This window comes from Oncorhynchus mykiss, chromosome 11, assembly GCF_013265735.2.
Source record: "Oncorhynchus mykiss isolate Arlee chromosome 11, USDA_OmykA_1.1, whole genome shotgun sequence".
NCBI classification, from domain to species: Eukaryota; Metazoa; Chordata; class Actinopteri; order Salmoniformes; family Salmonidae; genus Oncorhynchus; species Oncorhynchus mykiss.
The window spans coordinates 13823984-13848962 of NC_048575.1; the positions used below are offsets into that span (position 1 = coordinate 13823984).

The 24979-nt window shown below is 41.1% G+C and overlaps 1 protein-coding gene across 1 annotated transcript; it reads left to right on the forward strand.

Annotated features, from left to right (window-relative positions):
- Positions 1 to 24743, forward strand: mcur1 (mitochondrial calcium uniporter regulator 1). The gene is made up of 11 exons (XM_021620204.2): positions 1 to 17; positions 567 to 605; positions 1439 to 1539; positions 16837 to 16947; positions 17047 to 17150; positions 21850 to 21951; positions 22688 to 22729; positions 23124 to 23195; positions 23354 to 23407; positions 23592 to 23706; positions 24259 to 24743. The coding sequence occupies exons 1-11, from the start codon at positions 1 to 3 to the stop codon at positions 24312 to 24314; spliced, it is 813 nt and encodes a 270-aa protein (XP_021475879.2). The 3' UTR covers positions 24315 to 24743.
- The last annotated feature ends 236 nt before the right edge of the window (positions 24744 to 24979 follow it).

Sequence of the window (24979 nt, forward strand, 5' to 3'; positions counted from 1 at the left end):
ATGTTTGGAATAACAAGGTAATTTATTGGGAAATAATTGGTTGATAATACTCTGATATCATGCTATGTGAGCCTGGTCAGTGTTTATGCATCCATGATTCGCCGATGTGTTACCAATTGGCGTTGTCAGTCACAAAACGTTGGCCTGTTATTACTTGCTTAAAACCTTTTTGAGATAGGGGGCAGCATTTTCACTTTTGGATGAATAGCGTGCCCAGAGTGAACTGCCTCCTACTCTGTCCCAGATGCTAATATATTATGGTGACCAGACGTCCCCGTTTACCGTGGACAGTCCCCGTTTTTGGTGGCCTGTCCCCGGAAATGTCCCCGTTTATAACTGTGTGTTAAAAACAGACCGCAAAGTGAAATATTTAACTTGGCAAGAAAGACCGGGCAGCAGAGCGTACCGGTTGACATCTCAATCGCGTTGTGCTTGTTTAGGCCAACAGAGGGGGCTGCTCGCTATAGCAGCTTCATTCACTCTTCTTCTTCTACTAACTACTTGCTCGGATTAGTTTTAGAGAAAACTGCAGTGGAAAACTCGGCCAGAAGCTAGCAAGTGTCAAGTGAATCCACAACATCACCACAAACGTCTTTTCAAGTCAGGTAAGATACAATCGTTTGAGGTACTAGCTAGTGATGTTATAATGTCACAATATATTATATAGATAGATGATCTGCTCTATAAGGTTTTAAATAGGTTAAGTTAGCTAGCTAAATTAGCTAGCTACTGTTATGGTAGCTAGGTTAAAAAACGTTCACATGTAAACATGCAGTGGATGGGCTATTTTTAAAATATATTAAGATTATATTAAATGAATGCACAATTAATTCTGAGAATATTTTTGTAGATTACAATTTTAAGTAGTGTGAAAATATATTTAGAAATGTTCATGGATAACATTAGCAGTGGAGAGGAAGGAGAGGAGGAAGACTGGATAGGAAGAAGAGTGAAGGAGACAGAGGAGGAAAAGTAAAGATATGGTTACAGAGCCTGCCAATGTATTATTCCAAACAATGTTTTTGAGATAAAATACAGAAATGAGGCAAGCAATGGGAATCTGTTAACCAAAGTATTTTATCTAATAGTATGCTATTTATTAAAATAGATTGGAGAGGAAGGAGAATTAAAAATTAAGGGAGTAAAAAGAGTGACGCAAGGAGAGTGTCGAAGAGTGAGGTGGAAAGGTGAAGAGAAGGAAAGGAAGACGAGTTAAGAAAAGAGGAGAAAGATTGGAGAGAAGAAAAAGTTAAGAGAGTAAGAAGAGTGACACAAGGAGGGTGAAGAACAGACAGAGGAGATACAATGACTCTTTCCAAGAAACGAAAATGCACTTTTTATGAAAAACATGATGAGAGAATTTCCGCTTATACGCTCAGGTCAAGACGATAGAATGGTTCACAGCAACCTTAGTAATTCCTCTTTTTCCAATTGGCAGCGGGGGAAGAACGGCAGTGGTAGAACATCAACAGACGAAAAAGCATAAAGCCTCTGATTGGCCGTGTGGGTATGCCCTCTGTCACCACATTCTTCAACAAGGTAGAGCCTTCCCAAGAAGAATATGGTTTAGCTGTGCAGGAGGGTGTCTTTGCATACCACACTATGTGACACAGTCATAGTTACAGATCTATGGACTGCACAGCACAACTGACACGGAAGCTTTATGAGCCAAAGTTTACATGTGCTAGGACAAAATGTGACGCCTTAGTGAGTAACGTGTTAGTAACATGGGCAACTACGTTGGTAACACAGGACCTAGACCAGGTTGAATTTGTGTCCCTGTCCATTGATGCGTTCAATCATGGACATGTAAAGTTGCTGTCAATAGTAGTCAGATATTGTAAGATATATGGTGGCAACACATCTGTGGAAACAAAACTGCTTGATTTTGTTGAATTGAATGGAAAAACAGCAGAGGAAATTGCAGCTGAGGTCCTGGTGGTCATCCAAAAATGTAACCTGGAAAACATTCTCTGCCGACAACAAATACCAACTTTGGAGGACTGAATAGGCTGGGGAGGGTCAATGTCCATACCAAAGTTAAAAATGCTCTGCAGCGGGAGGTGATTGGCTTAGGTTGTCCTGCCCACATCATTCATAACACGGCCAGAACAGCTTTGGATATAATGTTGTGTACCTGCTCACAAAGATATGGATATGGATATGTTCATATTTTCACTGTCAGAGTAGAAAGACTGAAGGGCTTTTGTAAGTTGTTGGCCAGGAGTACCATAACTTTTTAGGACACAGCAATGTTCGCTGGATGTCCATGCTCCCTGTTCTAGAAAGAGTGCTGAAAATGTATGTGCCATTGAAATCCTTTTTTATTTCTGAAGACAAATGCCCTGTTGTTCTGTGAACAATGTTCAAAGATCCACTGACTGAACTTTGGCTGGACTTTGTCCATGGAAACCTGACCGTATTCAGTGACACGATCAAGATGCTTGGAGGCCAGGACCACTGTGTTGTGGAGTCCGCTGCAATTCTGAGAAACGTTGATGCAAAATTGACTGCAAGACGTGATGACAACTTCCTTCCAGTTTTGGTCAGAGGACTTCTGAGAGAGCTGGAGACATGTCTAAAGAGAGCTTTCTCAAAACATCCCAATCATTCTTCACTACGGCTGTGAACTACTTGCAAGCATGGGGAAAGCACACAGTTAATCTAAAATATTTACATTGTCTCCTTTTAAAAAGGCAACCTCTACGTGAAGAGATCCAGAAGGCAGCAGTCAAATGCAGAAAAATGCCCCAATGTGACCATCAATGAGGATGCATTGTGTGACGAGGTTACTGGCCTGCAAGAGTTCCTAAAGGGGGGATCGCTTGAAGAATGGAAAACATCTGAGACAACGCTTAGTCAGAGATGGAGCACGGTGGTTACCCACTTCAAAGAGAATGACATCCCACACACTAACCTGGCTAGATTAGCTTCTGTTGTCATGTGCTTACCTGGAGGTAATGCACCAGTCGAGAAAGTGTTCTCCCAAATGAATGCTCTATGGACAGCAGCAAGAAATAGGTTCACTGTTCCTACCATCAAGGCTGTGCTTATTATGAAGACAAACTTCAACCTCCCCTGCCAGGAGTTCATGGAGAAGCTGGCCAAAGACAGAACAATCCTGAAGAAAATACATTCTTCTGAGAAAAATACAGATTAGGTTGGTATTAGTATATTATGTAGTTACCAATCTCATCAACATCTTATTTCTTTATTATGTTGTTCAATATTTCACGTATACTATTGTCTGTTCTTTCAATTTGCTCATGTTCTCTTCTGCTCTTATTGTAGCAGGACCACTGAATGGCTGTTCAGATCGGACAGTTCTGTCTTGTCTATAGTGTTTCTGTAGTATAGTTGTTTTCTTTGCCTATCACAATGTGCCTGTTAGACTAAATACATGAAACCGGAATTGTCCCCTTTTTTTATTTAATAGATAATAACATTGGATATTTTAATTATATATTGGCCGCCGAACTGGAAATGTCCCCGGTTTTCATTTCAGAAATCTGGTCACCTTATAATATATGCATATTATTATTATTATTGGATAGAAAACACTCTGAAGTTTCTAAAACTGTTTGAATGATGTCTGTGAGTATAACATAACTTATATGGCAGGCGAAAACCTGAGACAAATCCAACCAGGAAGTGGGAAATCTGAGGTTTGGAGTCAAGTTGCACTTCCTACGGCTTCCACTAGATGTCAACCGTCTTTAGAAACTGGTTTGAGGATTCTACTATAAAGGAGGGGCTCATGAGACCTGTTTGAGTCAGTGGTCTGGCAGAGTGTCTCAGGCTCGTGACGCTAGCTCCCGACAGAGTTAGCTCTCGTTCCAGTGCTTTTCTTCAGACATATGTTAAAAGTTTTATGTTAAAAACATCCTGAAGATTGATTCCATACATCGTTTGACTTGTTTCTACGACCTGTAACGGAACCTTTTGAGTTTTTGTCTGAACGAAGTGCTCGCGCCTCATGAAGATGGATTACTGGGCTGAACACGCTAACAACAAGTGGCTATTTGGACATAAATAATGGACTTTATGGAACAAATCAGTAATTTATTGTCGAACTGGGATTCCTGGGAGTGCCTTCTGATGAAGATCATCAAAGGTAAGTGAATATTTATAGTGTTATTTCTCATTTCTGTTGACTCCAACATGGCGGATATTTCTCTGGCAGGATTGGGCTCTGAGCGCCATTCTCAGATTATGCTTTTTCCATAAAGTTTTTTTTAAAATCTGACACAGTGGTTGCATTAAGGAGAAGTCTGTCTTTAATTCTTTGAATAACACTTGTATATTTATCAATGTTTATTATGAGTATTTCTGCAAAATCACCGGATGTTTTGGAATCAAAACATTACTACACGTAATGCGGCCAATGTAAACTGAGATTTTTGGATATAAATACGCACATTATCGAACAAAACATACATGTATTGTGTAACATGATGTCCTATGAGTGTCATCTGATGAAGATCATCAAAGGTTAGTTATTAATTTTATCTATATTTCTGCTTTTTGTGACTCCTATCTTTGGCTGGAAAAATGGCTGTGTGTTTTTTTTGACTTGACGGTGATCGAACATAATCATATGTGGTGCTTTCGCTGTAAAGCATTTTTGAAATCGGACACGATGGGGAGATTAACGAGAAGTTTATCTTTCATTTGCTGTATTGGACTTGAATTTCGCTCGCTGCCTTTTCAGCGGAATGTTGTAGAAGGGTTCCGTTAGCGGAATGCCTGCGCTAAAAAGGTTAAACCAGCAGGCGGCTCCAGTGACCTTAACATAAGTAACCGGACAGTTCCAATCAAGTAACATCTGATTTAAATTATTCATATGTATTGACCAGTGGCGACCCGTCATTCAGGGCAGCTGTTTTGAGCCCCACATTTTTAGGTTGCTTGTTTTGCTTGTTGTTTTTGCATTAATACGTGTCACATATCAGTTTGCAAACAATGTAAAAAAAAATCTAATCAAATCATTGAGTTAATAAAGCCAGGTACCACCAACATGGTCTCTTTTTTGCTTTCTTGGGTAAGGCAGCTCCAAAAGGCAGGTGTTTCGGCCTAGCTCAGTGCTTTCAGTGGTGGTGGGACAAGCCAGCAAAAAATACAGAGCGTTGCGCCGTGTTTGGCTCAGTGTTCTGTCACTCATGGGGACACAACTTTACCGCCAAGTCTTATTGGTAGAGCTGAAAACTTTTTGCCCTTTGGGTTCTGCCATAGAGTTACATTAGAAGTGCCCATCCAAGCAGGCTCAAGGTCATTGGCCACAGATATAACGTGATTTGATTTCATTCTATCTACAGTAGCTTTGATTGGACTGATCATGTCAACATCATACTTTCAAAATTTTAGCTAGCAAGCTAGCAGTCATCATCATGAATAAAGTTGACAATCTACTAGCAAATCCTTTTCAAACCTTGTCATATCAAGAGAAATTAGAGATAAAACATATTGGTGCTTATCGGCCATTGAACATAAACATTATTCAACAATGAGAGGTTTGGAAGGAAGCATTTCTGCAACTCCTCGAGTTCTTTTCCTTGGTCATGGCAGAGGTGTCATCCCTGCTCTCGCTCTCCCTCTCTCGAGATCGAGAACGTCAGTCTGCCCTTCATTACGCACACCTGTCAACATCATTACGCGCAGCTGCACAATACTGGACTAATCTGGACTCCATTACTTCGTTGATTACCCCCTCTATATCTGTCTGCTCCTCAGTTTGTTCCCTGTGTCAGCATTGATGTCGTTATTTTTCCCCTGTCCAGACGCTGTTCCTGTTCTGTTTAATATCCGTGTTTCATTAAATGTTCACTCCCTGTACCTGCTTTTCGTCTCCAGCGTCGATCCTTACAAGTGGTGGATGTTTTGTACAACATAATGCAGAAACGAACCATTGATGCAGCAGGAATCACCGGAGCAATCAACAACTTCAAGGTAAACGTTCAAAACATTTGCGAGCAAACTAATGCACTGGCCAAAGGACATGTTGATGCCACTAAACCAAGGCAGAGAGAACTTAACACTGCACCCGTGATAAAGGAGACATGCGATACAATCGCTGCTCATGTGCAAGAAAGGTTTTCTGAAAGTGATCACTTAATTGCAGCAAAGTTGGTGGACAGCTCATTTCCCCCCCCAGTATGTACATTCCTTTCTGACCGCAGCACTCCAGTGTGCTACCAAGCTATGGCCTGTGGGTAACCAGGAGAAGCTGAAAACGGATCTGTCCACCAGCATTATGAGCTGGACACTGGAAAGACAGCACTTTATTTATTGAAATCACTCTACGAGAACAACCTGCAGGAGGCTTTGTCTGAGACGGTCTCTCTTCTCAAAATCATCATCACCACTCCGATGACAGCCGCTGAGTCACAGAGAAACTTTTCCACCCTTAAAAGGATAAAAACCTCCACACGCAACTCCATGGGCCAGAAAAGGTTAAATGCATTGGCATGCTGTCAATCCAGCATGACTTCATCCAGAGAATGCCGGACTTTGATGACAAAATAATTGAGACATTTACCCACAAGAAGGACCACCGTGCCAACTTCCTATTCAAGTGAGGACAACACAACAATGGTGAGTCCATAAATATGTCTAGTATGCTGCTGCATAAGTGATGTAATATGCCAGAGAGATATGTATACTGTAGCTAAAAAAGAAATACTGAGTGTATTTTGCATAGTAAGCAGTCAGTAGCCTATGTGTCTCACCCTAAGAATGTGGTTCCTTTCCCTCTTAGAACTTACCTTACTGTTCTGACTTGGTATTGGTATTTTTGGTATTTTATTAGGATCCCCATTAGCTATTGCAAAAACAGCAGCTACTCTTCCTGGGGTCCACACAAAACATGAAACATAACATAATACAGAACATTAATAGACAAGAACAGCTCCACTTGGTGATGCATACAGTATGTAGCCTATAGCCTGTTTTAGAGAAATGTCATCATTGAATATTGTAATAGCTTTCATTGCCTGCTTACCTTCCCCCATTGTAAGAGCTTTCATTGTCTGCTTATGTGCCCCTGTTAATTTAGCCTACTGTTCGGCCTTGGTATAAAGGGAGAATACTGTAAGAACGGCCCATGTTCTGAATTATGTCGCTGTCCATTTCAAAAGTGCTGAACAAATAGGCAGCATATAGGCTACATCTGTCTCAGCTCGCTCATGTCTTAATCAAAATGAAGTCTTGCCTCTTAACCGCTTATCGTCATATATGCCATTATCATAGTTTGTACATCTGCATTGTTATATTGCTTATATAGGTCTATCTCATTAGTATCTTATTAATAATTGTAGGCAATGCTATAATGATGCATTTAATTGTTTTTCTTACTTTGTGTGTTATAATTAGCTAGGGTGCTTTTCTCCACGAGGAGGGTGTTAAATTACAGACCCAACAACAATATATTATAGTATCCCCTCCTCGTAACCATGTTTGCCAGTGACTGTCTCTTCCCATTTAAATATTTTTGTTCAACAAGAAGTTCAGTAATAGACCCATGTAATTCCAGTTCATATTGCGAGGGTTGTTTTGTTTGCACAATTCTGTCAGTGCGTCTGTATATTGTCTATAAAAGTGGATCCTCTTGATTGTATTATCCTTCCTTTTTAGACCACATAGGACTAAGAAAATACTTAGAATGGTAGGCTAACCGTTGAGTCTGGGTCTCTCTCGCTCTCGTGACATAAAGAAGAGTAAAATGAAGGCCTCAACATCTTGCTGAATTTATCTGAACTTATTTATTGAATTTATTTCTGTCACTGTCCATTTCGATATTGCTGAACGAATAGGCCTACCTCATCTCAGCTCATTTGCTTGCACTTGCTTATACTTAGAGCTAAGTGTTATTTATATAAGAATAAACATTGTGAATTCACTGAACATTAATGTAATAATGTTTGTGTATGGTTCAAAAGTCAAAACTCATGTCGACATTCATTATTATTGAAGGAGAATGCGGTTCTTATCCAGTTATACAAATCAACAAGGAGTCAATAGAATATTTATTCAAGCAAGTCAGCCATAAGCTCCCCTCTCTGGACAGCTTTATGATTTCATGGATACAATGTTTCATGGCTGGTATGTTTGTGTGAAGGTGATGTGACAGTCACTATCCATTAAAAATGTGTATTTATTAAATACCCTCTGGGCATCAACTGGTTGAATCAACGCTGGTTCCACGTCATTTCAACAAAATAAATGCGATGACGTTGAATCAACATTGGGGAAAAATTATAGGATTTGCAAAAAGTCAATGTAAGGACTAAATCCAATGGCAGGGTGACATTTTTTGTTGATTTCACGTTTGTTGACAACTCAACCAAATTTAAATCAAAACTAAATATTGACATGATGTCTGTGCCCAGTGGGGAAACTACCATGACCTTTTGTTCATAATATATGTTATGGTTAATGGTATGCCTATGCTTCTATCCACATTTTTAACAACATTCATTGGTTTTGGCCAAGCTGGTGTGGCTTTCTGCTGTCTTTCATTTTAACTCAGTTTTTGTTAATAGCATTTACATATTTTGGAACAGATTTCAGAAGTGTGACAAAATGGTGAACAAAATCATGGTACAGTTAGTATTCTCTATAATAACACCTAAAAGCAAGAGATTGCTATGTGCACAGGTAAGATCAGGGATATTGTCTCTGCATATTAAAACAGGTGTCACGCGGAGCAGAACAGGTGAGGTAACCAAGGTATTTATTGAAACATGGGGAAGATGGGGTGCAGGCCAGGGGAAGCTCGGGCGGGTTGCAGGAAGCCCGTTGCGGAGGCTGAGGCTGGAGCGAGGGGAGTTGGGACTGAGTAAGCAGGTCCGGAGAGGAATCCAAGGACGCAGTGGAGTGGGGGGTCCAGGACAGAGTAGCAGGACTGATGAGACGTGGGACTGGAGACAGAGGCCAAAGTCAGAGCGGGCAGAACTGTAGCGGGGAGGAAAACAGCATCAGGCAATGGAAACCAGGCATAACACGAAAACAGGATCTAAGCAGGAACAAACTGCAAAAAAATGCAGACTGACTGAGCAGAGGTTACGATCTGGCAGCGTGAAAGTGGCACGCTAGTATTTGTATAGGTCTTGATTATGGAAAAGGTTGCAGGTGGTGGAGATCTGCTCTGCCTCCAGCACACCTGTCTCCACCCACACAATCACACAGACAGAGAGAGAGGGAGAGGGAGAGAGCACTGGGGGAGTGGCGGTAGGTTAGGGAGACAGGATGAGAAGTAGAGGGCGTGGCAGGAGCAGATGTAACAACAGGTCGGTATTCTGGTGAAATGGAAGAGGAAAGACTATGTAACTATTGCGACCTTGGAGAAATAGAGAATGAAACTCATTTTATTCTCTATTGCCAAGTCTATCACAATATATGCTTGCTCTTATTCCAGAAAGCACACCAGATATACCCTGGCATTATGTGGCTGAGTGATGAGGAGAAAGGGGTCAATCTCTGGATTATCACTGCTATTGCTAAGGACCAGTATCCTCCTACACCTCATTTAACTGGGGGGGGGGGGGGGGGTTATTAGGGGGATTGGGAAAGGGGAAAGAGTGCAAAGTAGGTGGATTGGGAAAGGGTGCAAAGTGTTGAATGAAGGGTCTGGCTGGGGAGTGAGTGGAAGGGTGACCTGCAGACTGAAGGGCGGGTGAGGTTTGCGCATGCCTGCTGTGACGGGGTCGGCAGCTCTCGACCAGCAGCCCTCATTCCACTCATCAACAACAAAGTGGGTGACGATGGCACTACCAGCTCAAAGAACCTGGAAGAGTGGAAGGCTCTTATTGACTCACTCATAAAGGAGAGATGCTCAGGACAGCTGATAGGATCATATATATAACAGTCATTTATCTCAAGGGATTATCTGGTATAAAATATCAAAACATCAGGTTTTATTGTCTACTGTTGAGTGATGGTTTTTTCTATAAATAACTCTGTCCTTAACTCTTCACACAAAGGGATCAGTCTACTTATCTGCTGAGTAAATGGTGATGATAGGCTATACTTCTGGAAAATGAATATTTAGAAAAAACTAACGCATATAATATAAATGTTTAAGGGTTTTGTCTGTTGTGCCCATATGAAATAAATCATAAGTCTGTGTAGCCAACTATTTACTGTTTATATTCAGTATTTAATTTCTTCATACATACATGAATATGCAGAAATCTATTCTCCTAAACTATGACCCTTATCGTTATCAGTACCAATATCTTGACAATTTGAATGATGACATGATATATAAATACTTAAAGAATATATATGCGTGGATATTAGTGTGTAGTTCCGGGGCCATGCCGGCTGTCCTATTTTACATCTTGTGTAAAGATGTCAGGCACTTACAAACAAATGACCAACACCTGCTTTCACTCTGTGGGTCAAAAAGCACTCGCTGAAAATATGTTTCTTATAGTTCAGCGCATTACTAGTTCTATAACAGTAGATTTAATGCATTACTAGGTCTATAACAGTAGCTTTAATGCATTACTAGTTCTACTATAAGAGTAGCTTTAATGCATTACCTAGTCTATAACAGCAGCTTCAGTGCATTACCTGGTCTACTAAGAGCCACTTTGTAGGAAAATGGTGCTTGGGAGGGTCAGCAACCAAGATTCCTTTCTTTTTAAAATAGATCAAATGATAACATTATTGCAGAATGTTTTATTTAATTCTAATAGTTGTGATAATTATTAGGCGCTTTCCTTAGGTTGCTAAGACCTTTCTGGATTAAGATTGTAGTTTAGCCAAACAATACTGTATGTTAAGTTATTGTGATAAAGGTAATATAACAGTGGTTCCCAAACTCTTTATTGTCCCATACCCCTTCAAACATTCAACCTCCAGCTGCGTACCCCCTCTAGCACCAGGGTCAGCGCACTCTCAAATGTTGTTTTTTACCATCATTGTAAGCCTGCCCCACACACACTATACAATACATTTATTAAACATAAGAATGAGTGTGAGTTTTTGTCACAATCTGGCTCGAGGGAAGTGACAAAGAGCTCTTTTTGGACCAGGGCACAAATAATAATATAATAATAATCAATATTTTTGCTCTTTACTTAACCATCTTGCATATAAAACCTTATTTGTTAATTGAAAATTGTGTTGCAATTTCAATGAGGCTCTCTTGTTCAGATATCGGTAAATAGACTGGAGGCATGAAAGGGATAACAAATCCAGTTGTTTGTGTCATCTGTTTCGGAAAAGCACCTGCGTAATTGCGCAAGCAACTCACTCAGGTGCTTCGCTATATCACATTTGACATTGTCTGTAAGCTTGAGTTCAAATGCGCACAAAAAATCATACAATGATGGAAGACCTGTGTGTTGTCCTTGTTAATGCAAACAGAGAAGATATTCAACTTCTTAATCATAGCCTCAATTTTGTCCCGCACATTGAATATAGTTGCTGTAATCCTAGATTCAGATCATTTAGTGCGAAAAAACCAGATAGGCCAGCCGCGTGAGAAACTCGTCGTCATGCAAGCGGTCCGGCAAGTGAAAATTATGGTCAGTAAAGAAAACTTTAAGCTCGTCTCTCAATTTAAAATAAATGTGTCAATACTTTGCCCCTTGATAACCAGTGTATTTCTGTATGTTGTAAAAGCGTTATATGGTCGCTGCCCATAGCATTGCATAGTGCAGAAAATACACAAGAGTTCAGGGGCCTTGTTTTAACAAAGTTAACCCTTTTCACTGTAGTGTTCAAAATGTATTTCAAGCTGTCAGGCATTCCCTTGGCAGCAAGAGCCTCTCGGTGGATGCTGCAGTGTACCCAAGAGGCATCGGGAGCCACTACTTGCACGCGCGTTACCACTTCACTATGTCTCCCTGTCATGGCTTTTGCACCATCAGTACAGATACCAACACATCTTGACCACCAAAGTCCATTTGATGTCACTAAGCTGTCCAGTGCTTTAAAAATATCCTCTCCTGTTGTCTTGGTTTCCAGAAGAGGATTTCTTCCTTAATTGATCCCCCATAAATGTAACGAACATACCAGGAGCTGTGCCTGCCACCTCTGTTGACTCATCCAGCTGTAACGCATAGAATTCACTGGCTTGTATGCGAAGCAGTAATTGTTTCTAAACATCTCCTGCCATGTCACTGATGCGTCGTGAAACAGTGTTGTTTGATGAAGTCATTGTCTGTATAGTTTTTTGGGCCTTTTCCCCCAGCATTGTTCCAGCAATATCCGCGGCAGCAGGAAGAATTAAGTCCCCGACAATAGTATGGGGCTTGCCTGTCCTAGCCATTCGGTAGCTCACCATATAAGATGCTTCTAGCCCATTCTTATTAATGGTATCTGTTGCAATTATATTATATTATCTTACTATTCAAAAGTCATCTTAATTGTGCAAGAGTGAAGGTTTCATCGAGTTGTGAGTATTTTTGCACATATAATACACTCTGGCTGAGGAAAGGCACTACTCCCAATATAAGTGAACCCCAAATCAATGTAGTTCTTATCTTTGCACCTCTTCGATGGTCCAACGTCCATGTCTGTTGTTCGGTGCTTTGTTGGGTAAGTTTGGGAATACCTGTCCTATACCCTATACCCTAAGGATGGAAAATCTAAAGTGTGTTTGGAACTCATTATATTGACCTCAGGATGTTATGTGATACAGGGATTGCATTAATACCTTGTTATATGGATACAGACTAACACTAAATACTAACACAATACACATTTGTTTGTTTAGCATATGCTCATTGTTTATTTGGAACATTACAGTAAATCATTTACCATGTTCAGTCTTTGCATTTAAACAGTACGAGAATGTAATTTTCACCTCTGACGAATTCACCTAAAGCAGAACGTGTGTGTGTAATTGAAGAGTTACAGAGTGCCAGAAATGCACAGTGCGGTAGTAGGTTTACCTTTGCTGCACACCTGCCACTCTCCCATCCACAGCCTGTGAAATGTCCAGTCCAGCTCTACCTACCTGACTAGACTAGCCCCCTATACAAGGTCCTTAGGCTTATCCAAAAATAGATCTATGGCAATAAAATCATTAGCCATAGCTGTAATACATGATAATCTTCCAGGCTGAGCTCCAAGGCCTTATTAATAACCACCCGTATCATGATTTGGATCAATGAAACTGCGTCATAATTTGTTGCAATCTGTCTAACCAGGTGTCGGGCTTCAAGTTAGTTAGGAGATTCTGATTATTTTCAAAGTTACATTAGGTAACTAATAATGACCTCAGCGTGTAGTTGTTATTTTAAAAATGTTCAGCCTTTGGTTATCGCAAATTTGCGGAGAAATTGCACCTCCTGATGCCCCAAAAATAAATGACGGTACTCACATAAAGTAGCCTGGCCACTAGCTACATTATTTTCACACATCTGAGAGGGAGATGAATAGCTGCTGAACCAATGATTGCTGACATAGTCCTCTCAAATATGCTAAATTACCGGAACATTGTGTCGAGGACAACTAATGAACTATCATGTTCCAGGCATTACTACTGGCGTAAGTGTGCTAATGGAGCTCAGGGAGAAATCACAGACATGACAGCATACATTCAAATTAGATAATTTATTTAAAGTCACAGTTCAGAATTTGTGTTTGAGATAAACGGTAGCCCAGCCTCTGAAGCTGGGGGAAAAGGTTGGAGAAATGTGTGTTGCATTACCACCATAGTACCCTCCAAACTCATCATCAAGCTCGAGACCCTGGGTCTCGACCCCGCCCTGTGCAACTGGGTACTGGACTTCCTGACGGGCCGCCCCCAGGTGGTGAGTGTAGGTAACAACATCTCCACCCCGCTGATCCTCAACACTGGGGCCCCACAAGGGTGCGTTCTGAGCCTCTCCTGTCTTCCCTGTTCACCCACGACTGCGTGGCCATGCACGCCTCCAACTCAATCATCAAGTTTGCAGACGACACCACAGTGGTAGGCTTGATTTCCAACAACGACGAGACGGCCTACAGGGAGGAGGTGAGGGCCCTCGGAGTGTGGTGTCAGGAAAATAACCTCACACTCAACGTCAACAAAACAAAGGAGGTGATCGTGGACTTCAGGAAACAGCAGAGGGAGCACCCCCCTATCCACATCGACGGGACAGTAGTGGAGAGGGTAGTAAGTTTTAAGTTCCTCGGCGTACACATCACGGACAAACTGAAATGGTCCACCCACACAGACAGCATGGCGAAGAAGTCGCAGCAGTGCCTCTTCAACCTCAGGAGGCTGAAGACATTTGGCTTGTCACCAAAAGCACTGACAAACTTTTACAGCTGCACAATAAAGAGCATCCTGTCAGACTGTATCACTGTTAAGAACTCTTTTTAATTTTTTAAATATTTGTTTATATATATTGACTTTCAATGTCTGGTACGGCAACTGCTCCGACCACAACCGTAAGGCTCTCCAGAGAGTAGTGAGGTCTGCACAACGCATCCCGGGGGCAAACTACCTGCCCTCAAGGACACCTACACCACCCGATGTCACAGGAAAGCCATAAAGATCATCAAGGACATCAACCACCCGAGCCACTGCCTGTTCACCCCACTATCATCCAGAAGGCGAGGTCAGTACAGGTGCATCAAAGCAGGGACCGAGAGACTGAAAAACAGCTTCTATCTCAAGGCCATCAGACTGTTAAACAGCCACCACTAACATTGAGTGGCTGCTGGCAACACACTAACTCAACTCCAGCCACTTTAATAATGGAAATTGATGGAAAATATATCACTACCCACTTTAAACAATGCTGCTTAATATAATGTTTACATACCCTACATTATTCATCTCACATGTATATGTATATACTGTACTCTATATCATCTACTGCATCTTTATGTAATACATGTAAACTATGCCACTTTGTTTACATACCCTACATTACTCATCACGTATGCATATACTGTACTCGATACCATCTACTGCATCTTGCCTATCCAGTTCTGTACCATCACTCATTCATATATCTTTATGTACATATTCTTTATCCCTTTACACTTGTGTGTATAAGGTAGTAGTTTTGGAATTGTTAGGTTAGATTACTCGTTGGTTATTACTGCATTGTCGGAACTAGAAGGACAAGCATTTCGCTACACTCGCATTAACATCTGCTAACCATGTGTATGTGACAAATAAATTTGATTTGATTTAGATTTTTAACTTCATCCAATAGGATAGCCTAATGTCACGGATATTGTGTACAGGCTTTCACAATACAGTCATTTTTGAAAAATATGTATTCTATAATTTGTGTAGTATTCTGTTTATATTCTGTCTTCAGAGTCCTCCCGAACCCGAATACCTGAGATGGTACAGAGGGTACGGAACTGGTTCTACATTAAATCAAATGGAACAAGTGTAGTCTCCATGTTGCTGTCCACAGCTTTATAGTCAGGCATGCAGTTGTGCCAGCAATTTAAGCAAACCGGGAGACTTCCACTAGAGCATGTGACAAATACAAACATTGCAAGTGATGTAGATGAGAATATGTTGCCCAAACACAGTGGACGGCATGTGCACCATTTCAGGGAGTAGGGGCGTGCTCTGCTCTCTGAGGAGCTGCCTTCCAATCTTGTATCCAGTCCCGATGTAAATTAAACATCACCTTTAAGGCTTAAAGAGCATTCATAAACACAATATTAGGCCTGTAGATGCTTTAGAAATCATGCATAAGGCACCGCTCATCCTTGTCAGTCCCACACCCCAAAAGGATGCTTTTGATACAGTAAAATAAGAATGTGTAACATCCATATGCAAGAATAAACAATGCATATTTTTTTCATATCAATTCGAACAAATACAGTAAAGATTGACAAGCGCATCAGGACTAGATTAGCGTAGTAAGAAAATATAGTAAACTGTTGCTTTAAAACAAAACCCTCCTAGTTATGTCAACGTAGGGTCAACGTGGTGACGTTTTTATGGGATCGCGGGCAGGAAAGTACAGTGAAAGTGAACTAAACGTTTGACAATGTCATTGAAACAAAGAATTGCATTTCACTCGCGGTTGAATACATCTACTTTAAACTCGGACTATTGGTATAGTAAGCAAGAAAAGAGGACACGCGGGGACAGAGCAAGTTTCACTACAGTTGCGCTCCAACCTAACAGTTCCTCTCTGAACACAATTTTGACGAGCAGCATCCATTCGCGCTGTAAACAATGTAACACCGATTCGGGCTCTTGCAACCTTGACAAACGAACATGGAGAATGAGACTATTTACGGGAGTGAGCGCAACTAAGGTTTTTAAACGGAGCTTTTTATTTGTCAGAGGTATGTATGTACACTGTCTGAGCAAAGAAGACAACAAACGACACTATCAAAAATAAGTTTGCCAGCTCGGGTTCAGATTGCAACGGTTGTCACTAGTTCCACTGCCACAACGTCATAAACCACGCCCATTTCTGCAATTTCCTATCTTAGTGTGATTAAACCTTACCCTATATTTAACCCTATATCTAATCTTATGCCTAACCATAACCTTAAATTAAGACCAAAAACTATTTTTGTTTTAATTTTTACAATATATCACTTTGGCTGTGGTGACTAGTAGAAATCGATTGTAACCGGGATTTTAGTGACCTCGTGAGGTTGGATGAATATTTCGGGGCAGATTTAAAAAAGAAAAAGGCCCAGTGTTAATGCATTCAACACCAGGACAGATATGCCACTACAATACATTTAATACATGAAATGTATCTCTTCATATCGCCCTCTGAGTGCTGTACATTTGCATAACATTTTCTTAATTTGATGCAGGATCCTATGGTGGTTATAAATAAATAATTTGTCATGTAATGATCTGTACGCTACATCTAACTTTTCCTTTTATGTGGATATCAGAGCTGAGCACCTCTATACTTCACTATGAATTGAAAACAGATATGACAAAGTCTGGAAACCGACGGCTGTATTTTGATACCCATGCATTGGTTCGACTCCTCGAAGACAATGGTTAGAAAATGTTTTGTATTTGTGTAATTTGAAGTAACCCCCATACATTTAATTCAGTGGTTGGTTTGAACCCAGTTAGTGTTTTGTTTTCATCAACAGGCTTCACCACTCAGCAAGCTGAGGTAATTGTCAGGATGATGGTCAGGACAACACACTCCAACATGGATCTAATCTATAATGACATGGTAACCAAAGTGCAGCAGGTGAGGCTTGACTTTTTCATATCAACATACAGTATATGACCAAAGGTATGTGGACACCTGCTCGTTGAACATCTCATTCCAAAGTCATGGGCATTAATATGGAGTTGGTCCCCCCTTTGCTGCTATAAACCTATTCCCCCTCAAACTGAAAAGAGACTGAAAAGATATGACATGGGTCCTCAGATCCAAACCAAACAATTTTATTTGTCACATACACATGGTTAGCAGATGTTAATGCGAGTGTAGCGAAATGCTTGTGCTTCTAGTTCTGACAATGCAGTAATAACCAACGAGTAATGTAACCTAACAATTCCAAAACTACTACCTTATACACACAAGTGTAAAGGGATAAAGAATATGTACATAAAGATATATGAATGAGTGATGGTACAGAACGGCATAGGCAAAATGCAGTAGATGGTATCGAGTACAGTATATCCATATGAGAAATGTAGGGTATGTAAACATAAAAGTGGCATAGTTTAAAGTGGCTAGTGATACATGTATTACATAAAGATGGCAAGATGCAGTAGATGGTATAGGGTACAGTATATACATATGAGATGAGTAATGTAGGGTATGTAAACATTATATTAAGTGGCATTGTTTGAAGTGGCTAGTGATACATTTTTTACATCAATTTCCATTATTAAATTGGCTGGAGTTGAGTCAGTATGTTGGCAGCAGCCACTCAATGTTAGTGGTGGCTGTTTAACAGTATGATGGCCTTGAGATAGAAATGAAATCCGAGCAAGGGTAGCATTCCAGAGAGACATCAGAGACTGTAACGTTTTTTTGCTTCACGGAAACATGGCTCACTCGAGAGACGCTATCGGACTCGGTGCAGCCAGCTGTTTTCTTCACGCATCACACCGACAGAAACAAGCATCTTTCTGGTAAGAAGAGGGGCCCCCCGCCCCTCTTCTTACCAGAAAGATGCTTGTTTCTGTCGGTATGTCTTATGATTAACGAGACGTGGTGTGTAACAACATATAACAACATACAGGAACTCAAGTCCTGTTGTTCACCTGACTTAGAATTCCTCACAATCAAATGTCGACCGCATTATCTACCGAGGGAATTCTCTTCGATTATAATCACAGCCGTATATATTCCCCCCCAAGCAGACACATCGATGGCACCGAACAAACTTTATTTGACTCTATGTAAACTGGAAACCACATATCCTAAGGCTGCATTCATTGTAGCTAGTCTAATCTGAAAACAAGACACCCTAAATTCTATCAGCATATCGATTGCGCAACCAGGGCTGGTAAAACCCTGGTTCATTGTTATTCTAACTTCTGCGACGCATATAAGGCCCTCCCCCGTCCTCCTTTCAGAAAAGCTGACCACGACTCCATTTTGTTGCTTCCAGCCTACAGACAGAGACTAAAACAAGAAACTCCCGCACTCAGGTCTGTTCAACGCTGGTCCGACCAATCTGACTCCACGCTTCAAGACTGCTTCGATCACGTGGATTGGGATATGTTCCGCATTGCGTCCAACATCAACATTGACGAATACGCTGATTCTGTGAGCGAGTTTATTAGAAAGTGCATCGGCAATGTTACACTCACAACAACGATTAAAACATTCCCAAACCAGAAACTGTGGATTGATGGCAGCATTCGCACGAAACTGAAAGCGCGAACCACTGCTTTCAACCAGGGCAAGGTGACCGGAAACATGACTGAATACAAACAGTGTAGCTATTCCCTCCGCAAGGCAATCAAACAAGCTAGGCGTCAGTATAGAGACAAAGTAGAGTTGCAATTCAACGGCTCAGACACGAGGTATGTGGCAGGGTCTACAGTCAATCACGGATTACAAAAAGAAAACCAGCCCCGTCGCGGACCATGATGTCTTGCTCCCAGACAGACTAAATAACTTCTTTGCTCGCTTTGAGGACAATACAGTGCCACTGACACGGCCATCTACCAAAACCTGCGGACTTTCCTTCACTGCAGCCGACGTGAATAAACATTTAAACGTGTTAACCCTCGCAAGGCTGCAGGCCCAGACGGCATCCCCAGCCGTGTCCTCAGAGCATGCGCAGACCAGCTGGCTGGTGTGTTTACGGACATATTCAATCAATCCTTATCCCAGTCTGCTGTTCCCACATGCTTCAAGAGGGCCACCATTGTTCCTGTTCCCAAGAAAGCTAAGGTAACTGAGGTAAACGACTACCGCCCCGTAGCACTCACTTCCTTCATCATGAAGTGCTTTGAGAGACTAGTCAAGGACCATATCACCTCCACCCTGCCTGACACCCTAGACCCACTCCAATTTGATCCTCAAAAGATTCTACAGCTGCACTATCGAGAGCATCCTGACTGGTTGCATCACTGCCTGGTATGGCAACTGCTCGGCCTCCGACTGCAAGGCACTACAGAGGGTAGTGCGTACGGCCCTGTACATCACTGGGGCCAAGCTTCCTGCCATCCAGGACCTCTTTACCAGGTGGTGTTAGAGGAAGGCCCCAAAAACTGTTTAAGACTCCAGCCACCCTAGTCATAGATTGTTTTCTCTGCTACCGCACGGCAAGCGGTACTGGAGCGCCAGGTCTAGGTCCAAGAGGCTTCTAAAACAGCTTCTATCTCCAAGCCATAAGACTACTGAACATATTTCTAACCACTAGGGTAGCCTAGTGGTTAGAGAGTTGGACTAGTAACTTAAAAGGTTGCAAGTTCGAATCCCCGAGCTGACAAGGTACAAATCTGTCGTTCTGCCCCTGAACAGGCAGTTAACCCACTGTTCCTAGGCCGTCATTGAAAATAAGAATTTGTTCTTAACTGACTTGCCTAGTTAAATAAAGGTAAAAAATAAAAATAAACAAATCAAATGGCTACCCAGACTGCTTGCATTGCACCCCCCCCCCCCCCCCCCTTCATGCTGCTGCTACTCTCTTATTATCTATACATCACTTTAATAACTCTACCCACATGTATACTACCGTTCAAAAGTTTGGGGTCACTTAGAAATGTCCTTGTTTTTCATGAAAATGAGTAGCAAAATTAATATAAAATATAGTGAAGATGTTGGCAAGGTTATCAATAATGATTCATTTAAATAATAATTGTCCTTCAAACTTTGCTTTCGTCAATAAATCCTCCATTTGCAGCAATTAGAGCCTTGCAGACCTTTGGCATTCTAGTATTTGGCTAAGGTGTATGTAAACATCCGACTTCAACTGTAGATATTCCATTAAAAATCAGCCGTTTCCAGCTACAATAGTCATTTACAACATTAACAATGTCTACACTGTATTTCTGATCAATTTGATGTTATTTGAATGGACACAAAACAAGGACATTTCTTAGTCACCCCAAACTTTTGAACGGTAGTGTATATATTGCCTCAATTACCTTAACCAACCGGTGCCCCCCGCACATTGACTCTATACCGGTACCCCCTGTATATAGTATTGTTATTTTACTTTTATGTGGCTTCACCACATATTTTACTGCTGCTCTTTAATTATTTGTTACTTTATTTATTTATTTATTTATTTTATGTATTTTTCTTGGAACTGCATTGCTGAGTAAGGGCTTGTGAGTAAGCATTTAACTGTAAGGTTGTATTCAGCGCATGTGACAAATACAATTTTATTTGTATTTTCCACACCAATCTCGACAAACCATTTCAGTATGGATCTCGCTTTGTGCACAGAGGCATTGTCATGCTGAAACAGGAAAGGCCTTCCCCAAACTGTTGCTACAAAGTTGGAAGCACAGAATTGTCTAGAATCTCATTGTATGTTGTAGTGTTAAGATCTCACTTCACTGGAACTAAGGGGCCTAGCCCATACCATGAAAATCAGCCGCAGACCATTATTCCACCTCCACCAAACTTTATAGTTGGCACTCTGCATTCGAGCAGGTAGCGTTCCCCTGGCATCCGCCAAACCCAGATTCTTCCGCCGGACTGCCAGATGGTGGAGCGTGATTCATCACTCCAGAGAAGATGTTTCTACTGTTTCACAGTCCAATGGCGGCGAAGCTTTACACCACTCCAGTCAACGCTTGGCATTGTGCATGTTGATCTTAGGCTTGTGTGTGGCTGCTTGTCCATAGAAACCCATTTCATGAAGCTCCAGACGAACAGTTGTTTCCAGAGGCAGTTTGGAACTCGGTAGTAAGTGTTGCAACCAAGGACAGACGACTGTTATGCGCTTCAGCACTCGCCGGTTCCGTTCTGTGAGCTTGTGTGGCTTACCACTTCGCGGCTGAGCCGTTGTTGCTCCTAGACGTTTCCACTTCACAATAACAGCACTTACCGAGGCAGCTCTAGCAGGGCAGAAATTTGATTAACTGACTTGTTGGAAAGGTCGCATCCTATGACGGTGCCACGCTGAAAGTCAGTGAGCTCTTCAGTAAGGCCATTCTACTGCCAATGTTTGTCTATGGAAATTGCATGACTGTGTTTGTGTGCTCGATTTTCTACACTTGTCAGCAACGGGTGTGGCTGAAATGGCCAAATCCACTAATTTGAAGGGGTGTCCCACATACCTTTGTGTGTGTGTATGTATGTGTGTATGTATGTATGTGTGTGTGTGTGTATATATATATATATATATATATATATATATATATATATATATATATATATATATATATATATATATATATATTAGTCAAATATTGATAATACATGTAAGTAAATAATGAGACTGACTCGCTGTGGCCATGAATTGCAGGAGATCATGTTGCAGAGGGTGTTTTCCCAAATTGCATCGGTGAAAAAGGACATGATTATCCTTGAAAAGAGTGAGTTCTCTACTTTGCTGGCAGAGAATGAGGTGAGTATTAATTTGTAGGAGTTCTCTAATCCACAGGAGGCTGCTGAGGGGAGGACGGGCTCGTAATAATGGCCGGAACGGTGCAGATGGAATGGCATCAAATACCTGGAACCATGTATTTGATACCATTCCACTGACTCCGTTCCAGCCATTACCACGAGCCCGTCCTCTCCAATTAAGATGCCACCAACCTCCTGTGCTCTAATCCTATCATCACTTGAAGCACATCAGGGAGCCTTTTATGTCTATTCCTTTACAGATGTCAACATCTATTCAACGCTGGTTCAACATAATTTAATTTAATTGATGAGGAAACATTGATTCAACCAGTGTGTGCCCAGTGGGAAGAGAGGGTCCCGTGATGTGACACATGAGAGTTAGGATTACCTTATATATATATATTCCTTGTTACTTATTTTCCAGTGGTAGTCAGTGTTCTTCCTTGTCATTTGAACAGTGACGGTGTGTGGACCCTGGCCAATCACTGACATCAAGTACATCCTATGGAGAGTCCACACATGTGGTGTCCCAGGTCACACTGGTTGCATGTCAATAGTTTAAAGTTGTCTCTTCATCTTGCATCTTCTCTTTCACTCGATCTGAACTGAAACATAGGATTGCTCCCTCTGTGGTCACATGACTGATACAGTGGATGGATTTTTTTGGGGGGCCATGTTATTTCCTTAAAGTCAGGCATTTGAAGTATATCAATTAATTGATTAATATTTTCTTACAGAAAGTCAAGGTAGAGCTACTGCAACTGAAGGTGCAACTGGCTGTAAGTTGTTTTAAGGTGGTTTCATTTCTGTGTTGAATAAAAATCACGAGCTGGGGCTGACTAACGGCGAATAAACTATAACCCTGAAGGCACAGTGATGCCGAAATTATTTACCAAATAAATTATAATAATTTTTTTAGCTTATGGTTCAATTTCTGTGAAAATGTCTGCAGATCACCCACATGTTGCTGCCAGCATTTCATCTGTTTGTGATGATTTTGCGTGTACACCGTGTATAGATATAGAAAACTTTACAAAGTATGACTCTTTGTGAAACAGAGCGATGAGTAGCTTGAAACAGAGCGATGATCAGTTTGGATTGCAGCCTTTAACAGCACTTCAGAACCATTGAGAGTGTTTGAATGACGGAATGCCTCCTTTTTCTCTGTCGCAGGATGTGATGAATAAAGTCCGCTTTGACAATATCTTGGATATGAATTCGGAAAAAAGCAGCATGAAAGAAATGGTAAATGTCTTAGTATTACAATGATGGTTTTTACATTAGTATTCATAGGATGAAGGTGTGATGCTTTGCTTATTACATACAGTATATCTTGCTCTTATCAATATTTAATGCAAATTTGACAGCACAGTTTGGACTCTGATAGACTATTTGACTTTCAGAAATCAGAGCATGAGAAGAGACTCATGGAAAGTCGGACCGAGATAATGGAAATGGTCTGTATACTGTACATTATGATTAAACCATTCTACTTTAGAGCTTTTAACGGGTTACTTCATTCACCTTGCATGTGTAACACCCATCTCAATAATGTATTTTCACCTTGTATTTGTTATTTAGTTGTTATGATAAGAATATTATCTGTGGTTTGTGAATAATAGCCAAATCTGTCTGCTGTAGAATGCTGAGCAAAATTGTCATTTGACTCGGTCCAATATGAAAATCGACACTGAAGTGGCAGGGTTGAAAACCATGTTGGAAGCTCACAAACTTGATACTATCAAATACCTTGCAGGTAAGAAGAGTGTCATTCATGTATCCATGCATGAGTCTTATTTGTTCAATATTTAAAAGGCACTCGCACATCTGAGCTATCTTTGTTGCAGGTGCATGGCAAGATGAATAAGATGAGAAAAAAAGAAGAAACACGCACACTGCTCTTGCTAGTATCACTGCTCTTGCTAGTATCACTGCTCTTGCTAGTATCACTGCTCTTGCTAGGATCACTGCTCTTGCTAGGATCACTGCTCTTGCTAGTATCACTGCTCTTGCTAGGATCACTGCTCTTGCTACCATCACTGCTCTTGCTAGCATCACTGCTCTTTATTAACCTTTGCATTGGCCTCGAGGCCTTCGTCAGAGCTTTTTCTGACTGAGGAAATCTCTGACGAATGCCTCGAGGCCAATACGTAAAGATTATTTGCTCAATAAAAAGACTATAAATGGTGGATAACATTATGTTCCTCGAATGAAATAGATACACAATTAGTATCTCTGGTTCTGGTCAACTAAACGTCACTTTTGTCCATAAACAAGTTCTGACTGACGGACTCCTCATGTCTTTCAGGTTCAGTCTTCACTTGTCTCACTGTGGTTCTCGGATTCTATCGCATCTGGATGTGACTCCGGGGAGTACAGGAAGAGCTGGTCATCTGGACCACTGTAGCTCAAAAATAACCCATTTGAACTGCCACCATTTTGTGTTTGATAAATAGTCAATCGCTATAGGAACAAACAACCACTGGCTGATGGCATGAAGACAGAGCAAATGCTTTGATGTTGATTGACATTTCTGAGGACCAATGACTTTTGATTTAGAAGATGAAGCCAGCAGACCATGAAATGCGAAAGGCTGCACTTGTAAACCACTATCCAACATTTTTTATAGGATTTTTAATTGGTTGTGTTTTCATAGAGTACCTTACAAAATAAATGACATGTAATTTAAAGATAGAATCCTGACATATGTATTTGTTTGTACATGCACTGTTAAGCAAGGAACCTGTGTATGTTGTGTTTGAGAAGTAGGTTGTAAAAATGCAGCGATATATACTGTAATTGCCAGGCTGTCCAAAGTGCATTTCCGGCTATGTAGCCAGTAAGATGCAGCTCTGTATATTTTAACTGTAGTAGACACTACGGGACTCGTGAGTCATTGGAACACACATTCCATCAGTCCAAAGAACAATTTTTTATGACCATAGTAGATATTGTAAAACTGTATAAAAGGAAAGCAACACACAGTGGGCAGAACAACTATTTGATAACTTGCAAAATCGGTAGTGTTT